The sequence below is a fragment of the Rattus norvegicus genome, chromosome 7 (genome assembly GCF_021556685.1).
Source record: "Rattus norvegicus strain SHRSP/BbbUtx chromosome 7, alternate assembly SHRSP_T2T, whole genome shotgun sequence".
Classification (NCBI taxonomy): domain Eukaryota; kingdom Metazoa; phylum Chordata; class Mammalia; order Rodentia; family Muridae; genus Rattus; species Rattus norvegicus.
Window position 1 is genome coordinate 7942796 of NC_141540.1, and position 14597 is coordinate 7957392.

At 37.5% G+C, this 14597-nt stretch overlaps 1 protein-coding gene across 6 annotated transcripts in view; it reads right to left on the minus strand.

The window, feature by feature from the left end:
- Positions 1–230: 230 nt before the first annotated feature.
- Positions 231–14597, minus strand: part of Or6c203 (olfactory receptor family 6 subfamily C member 203) — a 48549-nt gene continuing 34182 nt past the window's right edge. For 2 of the 6 annotated variants that reach the window (XR_015623854.1, XM_087555984.1), the window contains one exon: positions 231–3496. Coding sequence is in view for 3 of the 6 variants with exons in the window: in XM_087555983.1 (XP_087412109.1) it covers positions 12743–13678 (936 nt within the window). In the remaining 3 variants the exon portion in view is untranslated. 6 annotated transcript variants of the gene reach the window in all.

The following is a 14597-nucleotide window of genomic DNA, read 5'->3' on the forward strand; positions in this document are numbered from 1 at the left end:
CTATCTGGATCTGGTCTCTTTTTGGTTGGGAAACTTTTAATGACTTCTTCTATTTCTTTCGGAGTTATGGGGTTGTTTAAATGGTTTATTTGTTCTTGAATTAATTGGTACCTGGCATCTGTTTAGGAAATTGTCCATTTCCTGCAGATTTTCAAGTTTTGTTGACTGTAGGCTTCTGTAGTAGGATCTGATGATTTTTTTCAATTTCCTCTGACTCTCTTGTTATGTCTCCCTTTTCATTTCTGATTTTGTTAATTTGGACACACTCTCTGTGTCCTCTCGTTAGTCTGGCTAAGTGTTTATCTCTCTTGTTGATTTTCTCAAAGAACAAGCTTTTGGTTCTGTTGATTCTTTTTATGGTCCTTTTTGTTTCTACTTGGTTAATTTCAGCTCTGAGTTTGATTATTTCCTGGCTTCTTTTTGTTCTAGAGCTTTTAGGTGTGCTGTCAAGCTGCTGATATATGCTCTCTCCTGTTTCTTTCTGGAGGCACTCAGAGCTATGAGTTTTCCTCTTAGCACAGCTTTCATTGTGTCCCATGAGTTTTGGTATGTTATACCTTCATTTTCTTTAAATTCTAAGAAGTCTTAATTTCTTTCTTTATTTCTTCCTTGACCAGGTTACCTTCATCTATATGTGGGCATTGTTTCCTTGTTATTGAAGACCAGCTTTAGCCCATGATGACCTGATAGGGCACATGGGATTATTTCTATCATTTTATACCTTCTGAGGCCTGTTTTATGATTGATTATATGGTCAATTTTGAAGAAGGTACCATGGGGTGGTGAGAAGAAAGTATATCCTTTTGTTTTAGGATAGAATTTTCTATAAATATCTGTTAAGCCCATTTGGTTCATGACTTCTCTTATTCTGTCTATGTCTCTGTTTAATTTCTGTTTCCATGATCTGTCAATTGGTGAGAGTGGGGTGTTGAAATCTCGTACTATTATTGTTTGAGGTGCAATATGTGCTTTGACCTTTAGTAAGGTTTCTTTTATGTATATAGCTGCCCCTGTATTTGGAGCATAGATATTTAGGATTGGGAGTTCATCTTGGTGGATTTTTCCTTTGCTGAATAGGAAGTGTCCTTCCTTATCTTTTTTGATGACTTTTGGATGAAAGTTGATTTTATTTGATATTAGAATGGCTACTCCAGCTTGTTTCTTTGGACCATTTGCTTGGAAAGCTGTTTTCCAGGCTTTTACTCTGAGATAGTGTCTGTCTTTGTCTCTGAGGTATGTTTCCTGTATGCAGCATAATGCTGGGTCCTCCTTGCATATCAACTCTCTTAGTTTATTTCTTTTTATTGTGGAATTGAGTTTATTGGTGTTGAGAGGTATTAAGTAATAGTGATTGTTGCTTCCTGTTATTTTCATATTTAGAGGTGTAATTATGTTTATCTCTCTTCTTTTTTTTGCATTGAGGGTAGATTATTTTTTTTTCTAGGGTATAGTTTCCCTCCTTGTGTTGGAGTTTTCCATGTATTATCCTTTGTAGGGCTGGATTTGTAGAAAGATATTGTGTAAATTTTGTTTTGTCATGAAATATCTTGGTTTCTCCAGCCATGTGAATTGAGAATATTGCTGGATATAGTAGCCTGAGCTGGCATTTTTGATCTCTTAGGGTTTGTTGATATGTAGTATTTGCTTTGGTGGGAGAGTTGGGCTCTGATGTTGTCAAGTAGTCTTGGTTCCTGTTGCTTAGTTTACTGTGCTTGCCTTTTGACATCAGGTTTTCTTGCTTTCTCTGACTGTGCTTTCACACCCTGTAATTCTGTGTGTCAGCACTCCTCTAGTCCTGTTTTCTTTCGGCCGGCGTATTTGTGAATACAAAGCTCTGGTCACGTGTGTAGGTGCTCCTGGCGATGGCTTTCAGGTCTCAGCACAGGCAGAAACCCAATCAATCCTGCCCCTGACTTCTCCTAGCTTCCTCTGCCCAGGGGTCTCAGATGGTACTAGGCAATTTCCTCTTCTTTTAGGAATGTGGCCAGAGAGCAGTCCCCTCTGAGTTCTCAGGAGTCCACAGTTCTGAGGTCAAGCTCTCTCCCCTATGGGATTTAGCTACAGAGAGCTGTGTGATGGTTCAGTTCAGTTCAGGCCGCAGGGCTGGACCCACGTGGTTCCTGCTGTTGACTGTTCCTATTCCTTTGTGATTTCTTTATTGTTTCTATTTTCATTTTTTTAAATTTTGGATGGTGTTCAATTCCTTTACCCATTTTTTCATGTTTTCCTGTAATTCTTTAAGGGATTTTTGTGTTTCCTCTTTAAGAACTTCTACTTGTTTACCTGTGTTGTTTTGTATGTTTTTAAAGGGAGTTATTTATGTCCTTCTTAACGCCCTCTATCATCATCATGAGATGTGATTTTTAAATCTAAATCTTGTTTTCCAGTGTGTTTGGATATCCAGTATTTGCTTTTGTGGGAGAACTATGCTTCGACGATGACAAGTAGTCTTGGTTTCTTGTCTCTTATGTTCCTCTTCTTGCCTCTCGCCATCAGGTTGTCTCTGGTGTTAGCTTGTCTTGCTGTCTATGATAGTGGCTTGACCCTCCTGTAAACCTATGTGTCAGCACCCCTGTAAACTTAACCTCTTTTCTTTCAGCCAGATTTGGGGTTAGAGAGCTGTTCTTGGGTTTGTGTGTCCTGAATCCTTCGGACTGATCACTTGGAGCAGTAGAGTTGGTCTTACCTCTGCTCTCAGGTTTGTCAGTACTCCTGGTTACTGGCTTTCAGCTCTGGGCTCAAGCAGAAAATGGAACAGTCCTGCGCCTGACTGCTCCTAGGTTCCTCTATCCAGAGGGGCACTAGGCAGATTCCTCTTGGGCCAGGAATGTGAGCAGAAGTGTAGGTCTCCCCTGAGCTCTCAGGATTTTCCACAGTTCTGAGAGTGCAGTTCTTTCTCCCTGTCGATTTGGGTACAGAGAGCTTTGGAATTGGTTCAGCTCCTGGTACAGGTACAGATTTGAAGTGTCCTGTCTCAAAGTGCTCCTGCCTTTGTTGTTTTGAGGCCATCAGGTGGGTTGCTTAGAGCAAAAGTGTTGATCTTACCTCTGCTCTCAGGTGTGTAGTCACTCCTAGATACTGGCTTTCAGCTCTGGGTGCAGGCAGAAACTGGAAGGGTTCTTCCCCTGACTTCTCCTAGGTTTCTGTGCCCAGATGGCACAGAGGGCACTAGGCAGGTTTCTTTTGGACCAGGAATGTGAGCAGAAGTATTTGTCTCCTTTGAGCTCTCAGGATTGTCTTCACTTCTGAGTCTAGCTGTCACCAACTGGATTAGGGTACAGAGAGCTGTGGGACCAATTCATTTCTGGACACTGGCAGAAACCAGAATTTTCCTGCCACTGACTGCTCCTGTGTTTCTGTATCCAGAGGGAACTAGGCGAGTTCCTCTTATGCCAGGAATGTGAGCAAAAGTGGTTGTCTCCCATGAGCTCTCAGAATTTTCTACAGTTCTGAGAGTCCAGCTCTCACCCCACAGGATTTGGTATCAAGCAAAAATCTATTTTCAATAAAAAGAGAAAAAACATTATAAGGGAAACAGATTTCAGGAAGAAAATGAATATGCAGTCTGTCTTACATCCCTGAAGACTATAGTTAATAATATTTATTTTTTAAATGTTTTATTCAGAATTTTGAGACTGGTTCTTACAATGTAGCCTGAAGTAACCTCAAACTTCTGATCTTGCTATTTTAGTCTTCTGAGAGTGCTGGGACTTCACAGATATACTACCTGCCTGGTTTATATTATTGTATTTTATATGGAAACATCTATGATATCCTAGATGATTTTACTATGTAGAAAATAAAAGGGAATTTGAGATTACAGGCATGTTAAATTGCTTAACTGTTGTACCCATTTACCTATGTGTATAAAAACATGATGTTGTCCCTTTAAATATGCATTTTAAAAGAAATAGAAATAGCACAAAAATAGATGCTTGTAAACAAATAATAAATTGAGCTTACTTTTCATTTATAGCTTCACATAATGAAAAGTGCAGAAAACATTTAAATTAAAATGAACAGAATACATTCATCATTGATTTCAAATGCTTTGGTATGTTTTATCTTTGTTTGAAGAAAGCATTTATCCCTTTAGTTTTGTGTTATAAATTGTGACTCAGATACATGAGAACAAATATATATAAATATATGTGAGAAAGTCATATTTTCAAGATACGTGAAAGCCCAGGCAGAGTCATACTCAAAGGAGTGTGAGTTTGGCAGTTTCTTCCTTCAGGGTTGACAGTCCATTAGAGTAGTATGCTGCATTTTAAGAACTGAGAGTCTGAAAACAAAGGCACCGTGGATAAACTGTGGTGAAAAGTCTGTTACTTTACCATGTATCAAAATGGTAATATTATTTCTTGTTTTGCATATTCCTTTCAGACATTTTCCTAATTTCACATATTCATTTTACTTTACTACTTTGCTTCTTTCTTGACATGTGTTTGTTTACCTTACTGGCATTTTGTGAATTCAATATATGTGCAAATAGGTGGCAGATTGCAATTAAAAGATGTCTCAAAATAGTTGGGTACAGTAGCTGTGTCTCTAATTTCAGCAGAGATAGGCAGACTCTTTAAGTTTCAGGTCAGCTTTAGGATATCTATATCTATATATCTATATATCTATATATCTATATATCTATATATCTATATATCTATATATCTATATATCTATATATCTATATATCTATATATCTATATATCTATATATCTATATATCTATATATCTATATATCTATATATCTATATATCTATATATCTATATATCTATATATCTATATATCTATATATCTATATATCTATATCTATATATCTATATATTTATATATCTATATATCTATATATCTATATATTTATATATCTATATATCTATATATCTATATATCTATATATCTATCTATATATCTATATATCTATCTATATATCTATATATCTATATATCTATATATCTATATATCTATCTATCTATCTATCTATATATCTTATTTTCAGAAAAAAACTATTTCCAATTTATTCTTTTAAATTTCAAATGTTTTATTATTTGTAAAAACATAACATTTAGTATTTTGATAGTTGTTAATTTGATACCCTTTAAAATATGTATCTTTATGGGAGATTGTTTGAAGGCTCTACTCCTATACCCTTGAATGAAGACAGGTCCTCCTCTGTCCAGAAAAGGTTGTCCTTTTTGATGGAGCAATGTCAGGAGAAACAAACACACCTGCAGAGGTGAGAAGGGAAGGGTACACCTGCCTAATGATCCAGATCAGCAGATCAATCTTGGCAGGGATCAACAGTGTAACAGATGTCTTAGTCAGACCACCCTCACATTCAGATGAAGATGTAGGCAAGAGGGGAAGAACAGAGGATTGGGAAGAGTCAAGGTGGGGGACTGTGGTTGAAATTAAACCAACAAAAACATATTACATGAAAAATAAATTTAATACATTTTTAAAGTACCTAAAATGGAGACACTGCCCGGAACTGAAGAGACCCGGTCAACAGCTCCCTGCACCCAAATCCCGTGGGAGGAAGAGCCAAACCTTCAGAGGGGAAGACACACCTGGGAAGCCAGAAGAGACTATCCTCTGCCCACATTTCTGACTTTAGAGGAAAACACCTAATGACATCTGGGAACCCAGTACACGGGTGCCCCGGAAAAAGGTAGCACAGGCCCTCCTGGTTGCCGCCCTCACAGAGAGCTCAAAAGCAGACCTCCAGGAGCAACTTGTGCTGTGGGACCACAGGTAAGACCAACTTTTCTGCTCCAAGTAACCTGCCTGGTGAAGTCAGGACAAACATCCACAAAACAACTGATGACCAGTAGACAGGAAAGACTACACGCCTGAAAGAAGAACACTCTCTTCCAATAAATGGCTAAAAGAAATCAGGAAAATAGGTCTACAGCACTCCAGACACACAGGCCTGTAGGACGGTCTAGACACTGTCAGAAATAGCAGAACAAGGTAACACCAGAGACAACCTGATGTCTAGAGGCAAGCGCAGGAACCCAAGCAACAGAAACCAAGACTACATGGCATCATCGGAGACCAATTCTCCCACCAAAGCAAACACTGAATATCCAAACGCACCAAAAAAGCAAGATCTAGATTTAAAATCACATTAGATTATGATGATGGAGGACTTCAAGAAAGACATAAAGAACTCCCTTAGAGAAACGGAGGAAAACATAAATAAACAAGTAGAAGCCTATAGAGAGGAATCACAAAACTCCCTGAAAGAATTCCACGAAAACACAATCAAACAGGTGAAGGAATTAAAAATGGAAATAGAAGCAATCAAGAAAGAACACATGGAAACAACCCTGGATATAGAAAACCAAAGGAAGAGACAAGGAGCCGTAAATACAAGAGTCACCAACAGAATGCAAGGGATAGAAGAGAGAATCTCAGGAGAAGATTCCATAGACATTAGCGACACAACTGTCAAAGATAATGTAAAGCAGAAAAGCTACTGGTCCAAAACATACAGGAAATCCAGAACTCAATGAGAAGATCAAACCTAAGGATAATAGGTATAGAAGAGAGTAAAGACTCTCAGCTCAAAGGACGAGTAAATATCTTCAACAAAATCATAGAAGAAAACTTCCCTAACCTGAAGAAAGAGATGCCCATAAACATACAAGAAGCCTACAGAACTCCAAATACATTGGACTAGAAAAGAAACTCCTCCCATCACATAATAGCCAATCACCAATGCACAAAACAAAGAAAGAATATTAAAAGCAGTAAGAGAAAAATGTCAAGTAACATAAAGACAGACCTATCAGAATTACACCAGACTTCTCAACAGAGACTATGAAAGCCAGAAGATCCTGGACAGATGTCATACAGACCCTAAGAGAACACAAATGCCAGCCCAGGTTACTGTATCCAGCAAAACTCTCAATTAACATAGATGGAGAAACCAAGATATTCCATGACAAAACCAAATTTACACAATATCTTTCTACAAATCCAGCCCTACAAAGGATAATAAATGGTAAAGCTCAACATAAGGAGGCAAGCTACACCATAGAAAAAGCAAGAAACTAATCATCTTGGAAACAAAACAAAGAGAAGAAAAGCACATAAACATAATCTCACATCCAAATACGAATATAGCAGGAAGCAACAATCACTATTCCTTAATATCTCTCAACATCAATGGTCTCAACTCCCCAATAAAGACAGAGCTTAACAAACTCGATATGCAATGAGGACCCTGCATTCTGCTGCCTACAGGAAACACACCTCAGAGACAAAGACAGACACTACCTCAGAATGAAATGCTGGAAAAGAAATTTCCAAGGAAATAGTCTGAAGTAGCAAGCTGGAGTAGCCATTCTAATATTGAATTAAATTGATTTTCAACAAAAAGTCATCAAAAAAGATAAGGAAGGACATTTCATATTCATCAAAGGAAAAATCCACCAAGATGAACTCTCAATCCTAAATATCTATGTGCCAAATACAAGGGCACCTACATACATAAAAGAAACCTTACTGAAGTTCAAAGCAAAAATTGCACTTCACACAAAATGATAGTAGGAGATTTCAACACCCCACTCTCATCAATGGACAGATCATGAAAACAAAAATTAAACAGAGACATAGACAGACTAAGAGAAGTCATGAACCAAATTGACTTAACAGATATTTATAGAACATTCTATCCTAAAACAAAAGGATTCTTCTCACCACCTAATTGTACTTCCTCCAAAATTGATCATATAATTGGTCATAAAATAGGCCTCAATAGATACAGGAAGATAGAAATGATCCTATGAGTCCTATCAGACCACCACAGCCTAAAGCTGGTCTTCAACAACAATATGGGAAGAACGCCCACATATACATGAAAATTGCACAGTGCTCTACTCAATGATAACCTGGTCAAGGAAGAAATAAAGAAAGAAATAAAAGACTTCTTAGAATTTAAAGAAAATGGAACACCCAAACTTATGGAACACAAGCTGTGCTAATAGGAAAATTCATAGCTCGGAGTGCTGCAGAAAGGAACAGGAGAGAGCATATATCAGCAGCTTGACAACACACCTAAAAGCTCTAGAACAAAAAGAAACAAATACACCCAGAAGGAGTAGAAGACAGGAAATAATCAAACTCAGAGCTGAAATCAACCAAGTAGAAAGAGAAAGGTCCATACAAAGAATCAACAGAACCAAAAGTTGGTTCTTTGAGAAAATCAACAAGATAGATAATCCCTTAGCCAGAGTAATGAGAGGACACAGAGAGTGTGTCCAAATTAACAAAATCAGAAATGAAAAGGGAGACATAACTACAGAATCAGAGGAAATTCAAAAAAAATCATCAGATCCTACTACAAAAGCCTTCGGTCAACAAACCTAAAAATCTGCAGGAAATGGACAATGTCCTAGACAGATACCAGGTACGGAAGTTAAATCAGGAACAGATAAACCATTCAAACAACCCCATAACTCCTAAAGAAATAGAATCAGTCATTAAAGGCTTCCCAACTAAAAAGAGCCCAGGTCCAGATGGGTTTAGTGCAGAATTATATCAGACCTTCATAGAAGACCACATGCAAATATTATCCAAACTATTCCACAAAATTGAAACAGATGGAGCACTACCAAATTCCTTCTATGAAGCCACCATTACTCTTATACCTAAACCACACAAAGACCCAACACCAACAAAGAAAGAGGACTTTGGGCTAATTTCCTTCATGAATATCAACGCAAAATACTCAATAAAATTCTGGCAAACAGAATACAGGAGCACATCAAAACAAACATCCACCGTGATGAAGTAGGCTTCATCCTAGGCATGCAGGGATGGTTTAATATACGAAAAACCATAAAGGTAATCCACTATGTAATCAAACTGAAAGATAAAACCACATGATCATTTCATTAGATGCTGAGAAAGCATTTGACAAAATTCAACACCCCTTCATGATAAAAGTCCTGGGAAGGATAGGAATACAAGGCCCATACCTAAATATAGTAAAACCATATACAGCAAACCATTAGCTGTCATTACACTAAATGGAGAGAAACTTGATGCAATCCCACTAAAATCACTACACACAAGGCTGCCCACTCTCTCCTTACTTATTCAATATAGTTCTTGAAGTTCTAACTAGAACAATCAGACATCAAAAGGAGATCAAAGGGATACAGAGTGGAAAAGAAGTCAAAATATTACTATTTGCAGATGTTATGATAGTATATTTAAGTGATCCCAAAAGTTCCACCAGAAAACTACAAAACCTGATAAACAACTTCAACAAATTGACTGGGTATAAAATTAACTCAAATAAATGAGTAGTCTTCCTCTACAGAAAAGAGAAATAATCTGAGAAAGAAATTAAGGAAATGACACCCTTCATAGTAGTCCCAAATAATATAAAATACCTCAGTGTGACTTTAACCAAGCAAGTGAATGATCTGTATGATAAGAACTTCATGCCTCTGAAGAAAGAAATTGAAGAAGACCTCAGAAGATGGACAGATCTCCCATGCTCATGGATTGGCAGGATTAATATAGTAAAAATGGCCATTTCCTCAAAAGCAATCTACAGATTCAATGCAATCCCCATCAAAATACCAATCCAATTCTTCAAAGAGTTAGACAGAACAATTTGCAAATTCATCTCGAATAACAAAAAAATCAGGAGAATTAAAACTATCCTTAACAATAAAATGACTTCCAGGGGAATCACTATCGCTGAACTCAAGCAGTATTACAGAGCAATAGTGATAAAAACTGCATGTCATTGGTACAGAGACAGACAGATAGACCAGTGGAACAGAATTGAAGACTCAGAAATGAACCCACACACCTATGGTCACTTGATCTTTGACAAAGGATCCAAAACCATCCAATGGAAAAAGGATAGCATTTTCAGCAAATAGTGCTGGTTCTACTGGAGGTCAGCATGTAGAAGAATGCAGATCGATCGATGCTTATCACCCTGTACAAAGCTTAAGTCCAAGTGGATCAGGAACCTCCACATCAAACCAGATACACTCAAACTAATAGAGGAAACAGTGGGAAAGAATCTTGAACACATGGGTACTGGAGAAAATTTCCTGAACCCAACACCAATGGCTTATGCTCTAAGATCAAGAATCGACAAATGGGATCTCATAAAACTGTAAAGCTTCTGTAAGGCAAAGGACATTGTTATTAGGACAAAATGGCAACAAGCAGATTGGGAAAAGGTATTTACCAATCATACAACCGATAGAGGGCTTATATCCAAAATATATGAAGAACTCAAGAAGTTAAACTTCAGGGAGACAAGTAACCCTATTAAAAATGGGATTCAGAGCTAAACAAAGAATTCACAGCTGAGGAAAGCCAAATGGCTGAGAAACACCTAAAGAAATGTTCAACATCTTTAGTCATAAGGGAAATTCTAATCAAAACGACCCTGAGATTTTACCTCACACCAGTGAGAATGGCTAAGATCAAAAACTCAGGTGACAGCAAATGCTGGCAAGGATGTGGAGAAAGAGGAACACTCCTACATTGTTGGTGGGATTCCAAACTGGTATAAAGATTCTGGAAATCAGTCTGGAGTTTCCTCAGAAAATTGGACATTGAACTACCTGAGGACCAAGCTATACCTCTCTTGGTCATATACCCAAAAATGCCCCAACATATAACAAAGACACATGCTCCACTATGTTCCTAGCAGCCTTATTTATAATAGCCGGAAGCTGGAAATAACCCAGATGCCCTTCAACGGAGGAATGGATACAGAAAATGTTGTACAGCTACACAATGGAATAATACTCTGCTATCAAAAGAGTGACTTTATGAAATTCATAGGCCAATGGATGGAACTGGAAAATATCATCGTGGGTGAGGTAACCCAATCACAACAAAAATACTTGGTTTACACTCATTGATAAGTAGATATTAGCCCAAATGATCGCATTACCCTAGATGCATAGAACACATGAACTCAAGAAGGATGACCAAAATGCGAATGCTTCATTCCTTCTTTAAAATGGGAACAAGAATACCCTTTGGGAGGGAATAGGGGGGCAAAGTTTAGAACAGAGGTAGAAGGAACACCCATTCCCAGCATGCCCCACATGTGGCCCATACATATACAGCCAACAAACTAGATTAGTTGGATGAATCAAAGAAGTTCAGGCAGACAGGAACCAGACATAGATCTCTCCTGATAGACAAAGCCAGAATACAGCAAATACATAGGCGAAGACCATCATTAAACCACTGAACTGAGAATGTGACCCCCGTTGAAGGAATCTTAGAAAGGACTGAAAGATCTTGAAGGGGGTTGAGACCCCATATGAACAACAATGCCAACCAACCAGAGCTTCCAGGGACTAAGACACTACGCAAAGACTATACATGGTCTGACCCTGGGCTCCAATCTCATAGGCAGCAATGAATACCCTAGTAAGATCACCAGTGGAAGGGGAATCCCTTGGTCCTGCCAACACTGAACCCCCTGTGAATGTGATTTTGGGAGGTGGGTGTTAATGTGGGGAAGATGGGGAGGGGAACACCAATAGAAAAGGAGAGGGGGAGGTGTTAGGGCTTTTTGGCCTGGATACCGGGAAAGGGAATAATAATCGAAATGTAAATAAGAAATACCCAAGTTAGTGAAGATGAAAAAAAAAGGAACCGAAAATTATTATTTTGATGTTTTTTATGATATCAAATTCTTATTTTCTTTCATGGCAAATATCTATTCCAGTGTAAGCCTTTTTATTTTTAAGGTTATTTTATTACATAGTAATTATTTAAGGATGCATTAAAACATAAAGTTATTCATAAAGTATCATGTGATGCCTTGATAGAAGAAAACACTGTGAAATAGTAAAGTCAGAATTTAAATGTTGTACCTTCAATATTAATGATTTCTGTATGATAAAAACATTCAAAATTTGTTTTCAAGTTTTCTGACTTATATAGTATGCTATCATTACCAATATCATCATGATACTTGCAACATCTCAGTGGAACTTTTGCCTTCTACCTACCTGTGATTTAATTAATCTTTCCTCAGCTTTCTCTTCCTCATTACCATTCTAGCTTCCGACAACACAAATCAATTCTCAACTTCTCTTCGGTCAGCCCTTCTACAACCCACATTCTTGACTCTCTGTCCCTGACTTATTTTAGCACAATTGTCTCTATCTTATCTATATCAAAAAATGATAGAACTATAGTGAAAAGTATTCCTGCTATGCATTTGCAACATTTTGATTATCTGCTCACTGTCTTATTTCCACTTCTCCTTTGTATTTCTGAGAGTACATGGTGGGGAGGAAGTTTGATTGTGTTTTTTTTGTTTGTTTGTTTTTTTCTTTTATTTGTGTCCTCTTCTGTTTTTAGGACCTAAATAGTACCTACCTTAGGAACAATACACACTAATATCTATTAAATGGGTTAGCAAATTAATCAATTGAAAGTTTTGAATTAGAAGAAACAATGGTGACTTACTTTTTTTGCTTAAGGTCTAAAAGCTGGCAGTCCCTTCTCTGTTTTATTTTACTTTATCATTTTCTGGTATTCTTTATTTTCAAGTGAAACAGGGTTATGATTTCTGAAAGCTATTAGCACATATGGAAGGTTATGATCCTAATAGAGGTTTGTGGGAGCAGGAATGTCTGTTGAATACAATGAGAAAGTGTGTTCAGGAAAAATCAACTTGACTAAGAAGTTTGGGAAGTTTACCGTTGCTTGGTTACTGGGTTTCGCCCTGCCTTATTTCTTGAAAAATGCTATAATTCTTTTTATTGAATCACCGAAGGTTTGCTTGACTTGCCTGTTTCTAAGTGTGTAGATGAAGGGGTTTAGCATAGGGGCAATGGAAGTAGTGAGAACCATCACACCCTTATTGATGGCCACCTCCTTTTTTGCAGATGGCTTGATGTAGATGAAGATGCAGCTGCCATAGGTGATAGAAACCACAATCATGTGGGAAGAACAGGTAGAAAAGGCTTTTTGCTTTTGTTGGGCAGAAGGGAATCTAAGAATTGTCTTGATGATATTAACGTAGGGGAGAACAACACACACCAGCGTTATAATGAGAGTCAGTACAGCACAGATGAGAACTGTGTGCTCCATGAACCAAGTGTCTGAACAAGAGATTTTAAGGAGAGGGGAAGCATCACAGATAAAATGATCAACGATATTAGAATCACAGAACTGCAGATTTAGGCCGAGGCTAAGTGGGGGAATTAAAATAAATAAGCCAGCTACCCAACAACAAAACACAAGTCTTCTGCAGACAGCGGTATTCATGGTAGTCAAATAGTGCAGTGGCCTGCAGATGGCCACATAACGGTCGTAGGACATAGCAGCTAGAAGGAAAAATTCAGTTACACCAAAGAGGTCGGTAAAAAATACTTGGGCAACACAGGCATTATAGGTAATTGTTTTGTCACCTGTTGCTATGCTATACAAGTATCTGGGGATGCTTGCAGATGTGAAGGAGATCTCTAAGACAGCAAAGTTTTTAAGGAAATAATACATGGCTGTTTTAAGGTGAGGATCCACTAAGATGAGGGAGATGATGGCCAGATTTCCAGTTATGCTCAGTGAGTAGGTGAAGAAGAGAATGATAAAGATAAGAACCTGCAGTTGTTGGTTATCTGTCAGTCCAAGTAAGATGAAGGTTGTGACAGTGTGGTTCCTCATCTTTGGTTTCTGATTTCTTTTAGATCTGCATAGAACATTTAGTCTTTTAAATACACATTCTTCTTTAAATTTGCCAGATTTTTCTTATTCATTATACCTCAAAAAATTACCCTTTAAATGCATGTTGTGGAAGGACTTCTAACTCCTTGGGTTCTGTTATTTTATATGAAGCAAAAACCCCATTTGGCTCAACAATTTTCAAGATTGGATAGAATTTTATGATACATTTTTCCAAATGTGTTGCTCCTTTGAAAAGTGCTGAAACAAGATGGACAATGTGAGTAAACTTTCCGCAATACAGACACTTCTGGTCTCTCTTGGAACTTTGTACTCGAAACATTTAATTTAGTTTACTGAAATTTTATGTTTTTCTCCTGAAGACTTGCAGACTTAACATTTATCAATATACAGTGCATGCATACATATCAATTCAGCTATGTGTACCACATGCCTATAAACACCCCCACGCCCCGCACACACTTCCATAGTTGTTCCCATGATACTGCCTCCTTATTGGGTTTCTCTGTCCCTTAGTGATCACTTAAGAATTCAAGGTTGTACAAAGCAGAGAAACCTTTAAAGTATGATATAATTATCCAGAGAACACACATCCTCTCAAGGAATACTTTGAAAATAAATTACAAATATGTAGTCTATGATGATTCCCTATCCCATCACATTACATTTGAATCTACTTTTCACACATAGACTAGCCTTAACCTCAATATAACACATGGAATGAAAGAATAAGGAAAATGACTAATGCAATTTAACAGAAAATATTGTGACACAATTGAGTACATATGTATATGTAAATGGTATCATTTAATTTGGAATGAACATTTGCAAATTCAGTTAGAAACAATGGCTTTTCTACAAATTATGAGGTTGTGAGAGTCGATTTGATTCTTTTGTTTGT